A 10,892-nucleotide genomic window follows, 5' to 3' on the forward strand; every position below is an offset into this window, starting at 1 on the left:
GCTTTCGAAAGCCAATAGGAATTGCTGCTGAGTGCGCCAAAACATCCGGCTGGCAAACTTTGCACATGCAAGTTGTCTGTATTATTGTTGCAATGAATAAAATGTTTCTTTTATTTATGATATTTTTTCTTCAATTTATTTGTGTCCTTTTCATTGTAAAAAAGTTGGTCACCTTAATAATAGAATAGCAGAGTCTTGGAGGTCTTCTAGTCCAACTCCCTGATCAAGCAGGAGAACCTCAACTTCTTTATAGTAAAACTTTTCCTACAAAATATACGCCTTGCCACAATAATTAGTGCTCCAGATAATTCAGTGTAAATTATTTTGATTAATGTACGCGGGATTTGTTCAAAATCACCAGTTACTGTAGGTTGCTGGTGGGAGCCCAGTGTTTCCACTATGTGATGTTTACTGGCTGAATTACTTTGGACTATCAGACGGTTTTTATTTGGCAGCCTACTTCTTTCATATCAGTTCTAATATGCTTTGATTGGTATCTGTACCCCAGTTTAGATCTCTAGCTTCACAAAGCCACAGGTTCCTGATTTTTCCCTTCATTGCATCTTCCTAGCAGCATGTTTGGCCGGGAAATTCTTCAGAGTCAATACTGTACTGTTAAAGATTGTAAAATTCCGGCTCCTCAGTGAGATATTTGGTTAAATATTGACATCTTTTAAATACATTTTGGTCAGTTGTTATTTTTTAAAAATTCATTACTGTTAATTTCCTTCGAGAAGATGGGAACTCCTCGTCCCACTCCCTGCGTTTTGCCTAAAAATTGTTTTGGAAAAATAGGAAGGTTGATGATTTCACCAATTTACCTCGAAGCTCCTTCTCTGTTCTGACCTCCTCCCCTTGCAGGCGTACCTCATCTACTCCAGCAGTGTTGCAGCTGGTGCCCAGAGTGGTATTGAGGAATGCAAGTTCCAGTTTGCTTGGGATCGTTGGAACTGTCCTGAGAGAGCTTTGCAACTCTCCAGCCATGGAGGCCTTCGCAGTGGTAAGAAAAATGATGGGGGGGGGGGGCTGCTTCCATTAGCTATGTACCAATTATATTGTATTTCTATATGTATTATATTTCTCTGCTGGAATCGGATAAATAAGAGTTCCTTATGGAATAAGTTGTTGCCTGATATTCTAATGTCCTGCAGGTGTGTGCTTCTTTTAAATTGCAGGTAATCCTATCCCAAGAAGATATTGCTATCGTCCATAGCCACAACAATTTGTCTACTAGTTAGAAAACAAGAAGACTAAGGCAGAAATAAGTGGACAGTCCTCAGACTGGAGAAAAGATTGGAGTGAGATCCTTTAGGAAATGAGATTAGTTTTTTCAGATGTGTTCATGAGCAGTCTGGGGACAGGAGAAAACATGGAGGTTGCTGATGGTAGTAAACTATTCTGGATTTAAAAAAAAAAACCAACATGGGATTACAAAGAACTTCAAAAGCTCCTACCTAAGCAGGTGACCTGGCCTCAAAATGGTAAATACGGTTTACTGTAAGTAAGTGAAGCATGTTGAGCTTGGAGACTCAGCAGATAAGAGGATAGTAGTAAACATAGCCATTTGTTATATGACACAGATAGAGATGTTTATTCTTTCTCAGTATTAAAACCTCTTTTAACTAGTGAAGTATGAATCAGCAGTGTGCTGCAGTTACCAAAGAAAAAAGAAAAAAAAAGCCAATGTAGTCCTAGGCTATATAAACAGAGGGACAGAATCAAGATAACATAAAGTGTTAGTACCACTTTGCAACGCCTTGGTAAGACCCCACTTGGAATACTGCATCCAGTTTTGCTCGCCTAGATGTTGAGGCTCTAGAAAGAGTACAGAGAAGAGCAACAAGGGCTGGAGGCTAAAACATGAAGAACAGTTGCAGGAATTGGATCTGTCTAGTCCAGTGAAAAGAAGGACTAGGGATGACATGATAGCAGTGTTCCACTATTTGAAGGGCTGCCACAGAGAAGGGGGGGGGGTGTCAACCTATTTTCCAAAGCATCCGAAGGTAGGACAAGAAGCAACGGATGGAAACTAATCAAGGAGAGAACCAACCTAGAGATAAGGAGAACTTTCCTAACAGTGAAGACAATTAAGTGCAAAGGCTTTCCTTCAGAAGTTGTGGGTGCTCCATCACTTGAATTGAACTGAACTGAATATTTGGTCAAATGTACTTAGACACACAAGGAATTTGTCTCTGGTGCAAAAGCTCTGAGTGCATGTGCAAAGCAACAGAACAATTGTAGTCATCATCATAATACTAGATGGGGAGTAAAGGATAAATAATAATACTACAGTCCTATTACATGGGTAAATAATGGAGGCTTTTAATAAGAGATTGGGCAGCCATTTATCTGAAATGCTATAAGGCAGAGGTCCCCAACTTTTTGGGCACCAGGGACCGGTTCCGTGGAGAGAGGTTTTTTTCATGGACTGGAGGGTGCGTGGTTTTGTGTGCTCTCTGCATCTCACGGATGGGGCTTTGCTTGTTTATGTGGACCGGTGCCAGTCCACAGACTGGGGGTTGGGCACCCCTGGTGTAAGGTCTCCTACTTGAGCAGGGGGTTAGACTAGAAGATCTCCAAGGATCCTTCCAATTTTGTTATTCTGTAACATTAATTCCATTCAAAGTAAATATTGGACTGAACAAGCACTTGACTGAAGGAAGCACTGTAATTACAGAATTACAGAATTACTAATAAGCATTGGTTACATTCTGCATAGTTCTACTACTCCAGAGGGTAAGGCCCATTGAGAACTTTCTTGACCACTCCTATCAGCTTTCCATAAGCTACCACCATTTGTCAGGGAAGGACCGGCCAGCAACTTTTTTCACCTGTTGTCTTCTGATCTAAAGCTGCTGATATCTCCTTTTTCTTTTAACAAACTGGGAAAACCAATTACATATGAACGACACTTAATGTGGCCACTGATAATTTAGGAATGGTAAGCTACTACTTCTTTTTTCGGGACAAAATTGTGCATGATAAGACAACATGCCAAAAATATACTTAAAACATTTTCTTCAATAGTTCTTTAATGAGCTGCATGAAAGCAGCTCATGTGCATTAATGCAGGGGTCTTCAACCTTGGCCCTTTTATGACTTGTGGACTTCAACTCCCAGAATCTCTCAGCCAGGCACGCTGGCTGAGGAATTCTGGGAGTTGAAGTCCACAAGTCATAAAAGGGCCAAGGTTGAAGGCCCCTGCATTAATGGGAGCTAGTTATTTTTTAAAAAAATTAGTGTAAACAACTATTAATATGCCACTCCCCTCACAGTTTTATATATTTAACAATATATTTCACTGAAAATCACTTTCCTCTCTGTCAAAGGAATCCTGGAGTGGACTTTCAATTAAAAACAAAAGTATCTTATAGATCAGTGGTGGCGAACCTATGGCACGCGTGCCACAGGTGGTACACAGAGCCCTCTCTATGGGCATGCACGCGTCGCCTCAGTCCTAGGCCTTCAGCTGGGTTTTATAAAACCTGTTCACTTTAGGCCTCCACCGCCATGTGCAAAAAAAAAAAGTTCAATCAATCAATCAATTTCAACGTGCGGGGAAAAAAAATCTCGCAAAGTTGGAATTGATTGATTGAACTCTTTGGTCCCACCCAGTCTGCTGTTACCACTGCAGCCACGCCCACCCAATGGGCCACGCCCACCCAGCACCCGACGATACATAAGTGGGTTTTGGGTTGCAGTTTGGGCACTCGGTCTCTAAAAGGTTTGCCATCACTGTTATAGATTTACCGGGCTAAAAAAAAGTCATAGATTCTACTGTTTTCTCCTAAGCTGCAGTTTCTTTGGCTAAGTTGTTGTGTAATTATTTCACAGCTAACCGAGAAACAGCTTTTGTCCATGCAATCAGCTCAGCTGGGGTCATGTACACATTGACACGAAACTGCAGCCTTGGGGACTTTGACAATTGTGGATGTGATGATTCTCGCAATGGACAGTTTGGTAAGAAGTAACCTCAACAGCACATTCCTTCTCTATGAACAGCTTTTCTCCACTGGCCTCTTGCCATGCTAAACTTCATTCTAAAAAATAGAGGAAAGAGAACAGTGATGTATTTCAAACAAACTCAAAAGCCTTTAAAAAAATATGTGCGGGCAAAATGTCTCCTATTTGCATAGATCTATTTATAGCTTTTCTCAGGTCAGGAATCTGAAAGCAGGTGATATTTATATAGCTATGCAGGTATCTTATCCAAGTATTTCCCCCCCCCCACTTTCTGGGCTAATGCCCAGTAATCCTAATTCTTTTTTTTTTTATGTACTAAAGTTGAACCTTTCTTCTGCTATCTATCGGCTTGATTACACAAGGTATTTCCCAATGTAGGGCAATAAAATTATCAGATGGTTGCTTGGATCAGGAGATGTTCTTAAAACTGATTTTCCTATTGATTGGCATGGAAAAAGCATAAATGGCAGCATCCTTTTGTTTTCTCACAAAAGGAAATATGCAGAGGAGGAGGAAGAGAACAAATGGGCCAAATTTCACTGAAAGTAGTGTGAAGGTTTCGGAGCTACCTTTCTTAGTTTTCATGCAGACTTAAATTTCTCGGGTAAAATTTCAGACATTGGGAAATGAAAAATGAGCCAGGAGGTATAAATAGTCAAATTCAAGATTTGGTAGACAGTGAGGAAGGAAAACTGTTAATGCTTCTCCTGGATGAGAAATGAGAAGAAAAGTAAAAAAGAAATAGTTTCATAAAGGTGTAGGAAATTAAAAGACCTGATGATTCCATGCAAATTTTTTACAATCTCTGGAATATTATTGTTAGTCTGGTTACAATAAGATCCTTTGCTGGCTAAAATAAGTTAGTAGAACTGTTTCACGGATTCATCCCTTAAAATTAAAATCTTCTGTACCAAGAAAGCATAGTTTCAGCGTTGCGCTGCATTTTGTTTTTTAGTTGTTTAGATCAGACATCCAGGTAAGAAGAAAAAGGGAGCAAACTGGAATGGAGCAGACATGCCACAGTTTGCATGCTATGACAGGGTGCCAATTTATTGCTGGACTAACTAAATAACTAAAAATAATATCTCACACTTTGGGGGAAAAAAAGGGGAGGCCTCTTTGCCAGGATGATTCCCCTCCCTACTGTGACATTTTGTGTAAATGGAAGATGAAGACATAGCCCAGTGGTGGCGAACCTATAGCACACGTGCCAGAGGTGACACTCAGAGCCCTCTCTGTGGGCACATGCGCCATGCCCCGGAGATGACAACCATCCCTCTTCAACCAGCCGCCCGCTAACTGGCCGAGGTCCCACATGGCCGGATGCATCCCAGCACCCATGCGCTTGCTGGCCTGTGTGTGCAGGGGCTGATGGTGTCAGGCAGCAGCTGTCCCAGCCCCTGTCTCACCTTTCCCTGTGACAATGGCACCCCCGCCTTCCCTTGCCTTGCCTCACCCCGCAGGATGAGCCTCCTGCCCATCGCCCCACCTGCCAGAGACCCCCTGGATCTCCCCCAACCCTGCCTGGCCCCCATAGACGTCCCTTCCCACAAGCAACATCGAGGTGATCACATCCACATTGGCCACACCCACCCAATCTGCCATGACCACCACAGCCACATCCATCCAGTGGGCCACACCCACCTGGCACCCGGCGATAAATAAGTGGGTTTTGGGTTGCAGTTTGGGCACTCAGTCTCTAAAAGGTTCGCCATCACTGACATAGCCCGTTTTTCTTACATGTGACTTAGTACTCTTAGCAGAACAGTGATTCAGGATAAGCCAAAACTTGGCACGGAGGGGACTGGGTCCAGAAGAATGAACATGTATTCCGAATTCCTTGCCTTGAACTCTGGGCTTCAGCCAGATCTGATGCTGTTCTTAGCCCACCCACTGATGTACCCCATCTAACAGTCGGGTGACACCTTTGTCTCTGCAGGAGGCCAAGGATGGCTGTGGGGAGGCTGCAGTGACAATGTGGGCTTCGGGGAAGCCATTTCCAAGCAGTTTGTGGATGCCCTTGAGACAGGGCAGGATGCCAGAGCAGCAATGAATCTGCATAACAATGAAGCTGGCCGAAAGGTAATCTCATCCCCATATACTGCAAGGAGAAAAGTCAGGAGAAGCGAGGGAGTGTCAGAGTCTTCCGGTGTCCGCTATGGGTAAATTTTTAATGAAGCATTTGGCCGCTGAAATAACCCTCCGTTCTGTGTTATCGGGGAATTTCAGTTGCTAGAATTGAAGGAAAAGCTAAAAAAGTTTGGGGTGCTCCTGTATGTGGGAATGATCTTGCCAAGCTGAAGAGTCAGGTAAGTGAGAGCACAGCCTGCAGCTACGGGGGGGGGGGGGGAAACAAGGGGCTCAGAACAGACCCTCCCCTAAGTTATCGGTCTATAAAGTCTAACAATAGCAGAATTGTACTTGCAAGATTCTGTTAATATAGTTTTACAATAAAATAATTTTAGCCAATCTGTTCGTGTTTCCTGTCTGGTCTACTTTGTAAAGCTGATAATTCCAATGTTATTCTGAATGTCCATTCCATGCAGGAAGGCAAGATACCTGTGAATAATGTTAGGATGTAGATTGGGGCAAGTTGACACTTGGCTTTGGAAATTCTTGGATTGTGCTGATTGAAGCATGATTTCTAGCTCTGCCAGTCATGAAAGGGGAGTTACTCATCCTAATATAAGAGTGAGAAATCTTTTTCTTATCAAGTTCGAGGTCACCCAGCAGAAAAGTCAATCAATGTCTGAACTGTTGCAATGCTTGAACCAGATTTCTCAAATATATTGTACAGGAGGACACATTTCTCTTTCTCTTCCCTACAACTTCCTGCTTAGAATAGAATAGAGCTGGAAGGGACCTTGGGGGTCTTCTAGTCCATACCATTTCAGACAAGTGACTGTCCAGTCTCTTCTTAAAAACCTCCAGTGATGGAGCACCCACAATTTTTGGAGGCAAGCTGTTCCACTGGTTGATTGTCCTCACTGTTAGAAAATTTCTCCTTAATTCCAGGTTGCTTCTCTCTTTGGTCAGTTTCCAACCATTGTTTCTTTTTCTGCCCTCTGGTGCTTTGGAGAATAATCTGACCCCTTCTTCTTTGTGGCATCCCCTCAAATACTAGAATGCTGCTATCATGTCACCTGTTTCCTCTTTTCTTTAGACTAGCCAAATCTAAGTCCTGCAGATGTTCTTTGTACATTTTAGTCTCCAGGCCTTTGATCATTTTAGTTGCTCTTCTCTGAACTTTTTCCAAAGTCTCAATATCTTTTTTGTAGTATGGTGACCAAAATTGGTTGCAGTATTCCAGGTGTGGTTTTACTAGGGTTTTATAAAGCGGTACTAATACTTCCCATGATCTTGATTCTATGCCTCTGTTTATACAGCCCAGGATTGTATTAGGTTTTTTTGGCTGCTGCTGCTGCACACTGCTGGCTCATATTTAAGTGATTGTTCACTAGGGCTCCAAGGTCCCTCTCACAGTTACTGTTTTTGAGCCAGATCTCGCCTAATCTGTACTTATACCTTTGATTTTTCCTGCCTAAATGTAAAACTTTGCTTTTCTCCACATTCAAATTAATTTTGTTGGATAGGGCCGATTTTTCAAATTTGTCAAGATCTTTTTGGATCCTGAGCTTGTCTTCTGGGGTGCTGGCTATTGCTGTCAGTTTAATGTCATCTGCAAATTTGATGAGTTTCCCATCTATTCCCTCATCTAAGTCATTTATGAAGATATTGAAGAGTGCTGGGCCTAAGACGGAGCCTTGTGGTACCGCACTGCGTACTTCTCTCCGTGTGGACTACTTGATGAGTATGGTTTGTCAGCCAGCTACAAATCCATCCGGTGGTGATGTTGTCTATCCCACCTTTTTCTAGCTTACTAAGCAGCAAGTTGTGGTTTACTTTTCTCTCTTTCTTTGCCACAGGGCCGATCCTGTCATTAAGTGTCACGAAATGGTTCTTCCTTCCAACCTGCAGCTTGACCCTCTTATGTTATTTTGTTTACAATGTACAATGTTCTTCAGAACAGCTTGCCTCCTTGCATGCATTGATCTCAGAGATCCTACAAGTGATGGTGTGATGTGGTGTCATCCTTGTCCACACTATGCCATTCTCAGAGCCCTTAACCTGGTACCTGGGATGGGCTGTTGCCCGGCTAACCAGAGTTATAGCAGTTTCCCTGCTGCTTTCGGAAACATGCGGGAGAAAGAAATGGCAGGTGCTCTTTCCATGTGAAACAGTGCTGGATCCCCCTTGAATTCTTGTTTCTCACTACTCCACTCACCACCGACAACCTCAGTGGTGTGTGCAGGTGCTCAACTATTAATGATTGAAATATCTTCAAATGTGCAAGAAAAGGGCTTCAATATAGAGAATATAAAACAGACATTCAGAAAATGACTATTTTTAAGAAATAAGATGAAACACAGAATTGTCCAACAAAACCTACTTCATAGTAACATAGCTTGGAGATGATCTGGGAGCGTGTAGCATGGAAGGACTGAAGCTCCATTCAGAAGGGAAGAAAACCTGAGAAACAAACTATTGGATACGGCTAATGGACCACTTCTAGAGCTCAGGCTTTTATTTGTTATTTACAGCAGGGCCAGGCAAACTCGGTATGAGCCTGGTCCCCATTTTGCTGCCATGATTTATGCTCCATTCATCATGCACTTTTCAAACTGTATACCATCACTCAACTGCAAAACAGGGGAAAGCCAAAAAGTCTGAGTCATTTATCATTATTACTTTTTTAACAGTATTTTTATGCATATAGTAAAATACCATTTGCAATAACGAGCATGCCTATCACTTCCTACCATCAAACTGGTTATTTTTTCTAGAGTTGACATAATAGGAAGGAATAAGTACTTGGTGAATCCAAATAATAGCTTTGGAAACTAATCACTGCATCCAATCCTTCATTATGTCATGGTTCCGGCAGATGAAACCCGTCAAAAGAACCTCAAGGCAAAATTCTTTCTTAAAGAAACATTTTATTCAGGAAACAAAGTATCGGCACTACATAGTTGAACCCAAAACTAAATTCCCTTCCCCCAGATACAAAGTAACGTTGCAAATCCCACCCTCATGAAGCAGTCATAAATCACATTCTCCAATTTGCCTGAAGCGCCGGGCTCCCTCTCCAGCTCCTCAGCCCATCAAAACGTTATCAGTTTGTGTCCTTGAGTTCCCATGGAGCTGCATTATTATTATGGCTAACTGAGCTTGAGTATTCACCCCATCCCCCCTTCTGCATCTCATTCCTAAACAGAAGAAAAAGCAAGCTGAAAGCAGAGAAAAATGGCGGCAATTTCCCTCAGTTGTCAGAGAGGGAACATCCATTGTCACAGCATTGACACATTATTTTAATCTGGAGAGAGAAAGTAATTTGCTGGTAACATTGTACAAAATCCTGAAATATCTTTCTCGAAGGAATGCCAAACATTTTCTTGTAGCCAGATGTTAAGACAGATTTTAGGCAAAATCTCAATTAGTTTTCTATGTTGAACTGAAATAAGACGTTCTTGTTCCTTAGTTTTGTTGCTTGACCTCTACTCTGTTGTTGCCTTAATCTCTAGGCAGTGAAAGGGACGATGAAGAGAACCTGCAAGTGCCATGGGGTTTCGGGCAGCTGCACCACCCAGACCTGCTGGCTGCAACTCCCCGAGTTTCGAGAAGTGGGGACATACCTGAAGGAGAAATACCACAAAGGATTGAAAGTAGACATACTGAAAGGGGTGGCCAACAGCGCTGCAAGTCGAGGCGCCATAGTGGAAACCTTCAGCTCAATCTCCAAAAAGGAGCTTGTCCACTTGGAAGACTCTCCTGACTACTGCTTGGAGAACAAGACTTTGGGCCTCTTAGGCACGGAAGGCCGGGAGTGTCTGAAGAGAGGCAAGGCCCTGAGTAAGTGGGAGAAACAGAGCTGCCAGCGCCTGTGTGGAGACTGTGGGTTGGCTGTGGAGGAACAGCGAGCAGAAATGGTGTCGAGCTGCAACTGCAAATTCCACTGGTGTTGCGCAGTTCGCTGTGAGCAGTGCCGCAAACGTGTCACCAAGTATCACTGTGTACGCAAGGAGAAGGGAGAGCAGCACGGGGGCAACGTGCCCCCACGGAAGCTCCGGAGGAAGCAGCCTTAGTGCCGACTCAGCATCCTTTGCTCCTTCACAACATCTCATATTTTATTCACTTCTGCTTTGTTTTCCATGTTTAGATCTATCTATGAAAAGGAAGCCTTCGCCTATCTAGTCTTTAATCCCACTTTGGAGAACCCACCGGAAGACGTTTGCAGATGTTCCAGAAAAGATGAACGTAGCCCCAAGGTGACAGACTGTTACGGAATGAGTTTGGTTTTTTTTAATCACCATATCGAAGAATGAAAGTAGGGTATTTTGAATTGTTGGCAGGGGTTCTTGAGCTGTCCTGTTGACAGCTAGCTAAACTAGAGAGCCAGTTTGATATAGTGGTGAAGACATCACGCTGGAAACCAAGAGGCCATGAGTTCTAGTCTTGTCTGAGTCAACAGTTGGATGATCTCGGGTGAATTTTTTTCTCTCAACCCTCGGAAGGAGCAAACCACTTCTGAAAAGTCTTGCCAAGAAAGTCTCCAACAATTGGACAATGACAGAAAAGAATTAAAAAAACCCTAGAGCAGTGGTTCTCAACCTTTTTAATGCCGCGACCCCCAACCGGTCGTAAGTCGAGGACTGCTCAACCGGTCGTAAGTCGAGGACTACTCAACCGGTTGTAAGTCGAGGACTACTCAACTGGTGCAGCACCGTTTGCAGAATGGGACTTTTGGCGGGCTCAGCAGGGCAGAGATAGCCTGGACAATTCCTATTGGCTTTTGAAAGCCAATAGAATTAGACTCTATTCAAGAGAGTCTATTCTATTGCTTTCAAAAGCCAATAGAATAAAAAGGAGTA

General features: G+C 43.0%; 1 protein-coding gene across 1 annotated transcript in view; it reads left to right on the forward strand.

Moving 5' to 3' along the window:
* The window catches only part of WNT8B (Wnt family member 8B), a 58,746-nt gene extending 48,054 nt beyond the window's left edge, over nt 1-10,692 (forward strand). Inside the window, exons 3-6 of the mRNA XM_039345634.1 lie at nt 862-1,000; nt 3,835-3,960; nt 5,903-6,045; nt 9,546-10,692. Of these exons, the coding sequence (XP_039201568.1) occupies nt 862-1,000; nt 3,835-3,960; nt 5,903-6,045; nt 9,546-10,106 (969 nt within the window). The 3' untranslated portion in view covers nt 10,107-10,692. The remainder of the gene's footprint in view (nt 1-861; nt 1,001-3,834; nt 3,961-5,902; nt 6,046-9,545) is intronic.
* The last annotated feature ends 200 nt before the right edge of the window (nt 10,693-10,892 follow it).

The sequence above is a fragment of the Crotalus tigris genome, unplaced genomic scaffold (assembly GCF_016545835.1).
Source record: "Crotalus tigris isolate CLP2741 ecotype Arizona unplaced genomic scaffold, ASM1654583v1 scf7180000017968.19369539983:2297261, whole genome shotgun sequence".
NCBI classification, from domain to species: Eukaryota; Metazoa; Chordata; class Lepidosauria; order Squamata; family Viperidae; genus Crotalus; species Crotalus tigris.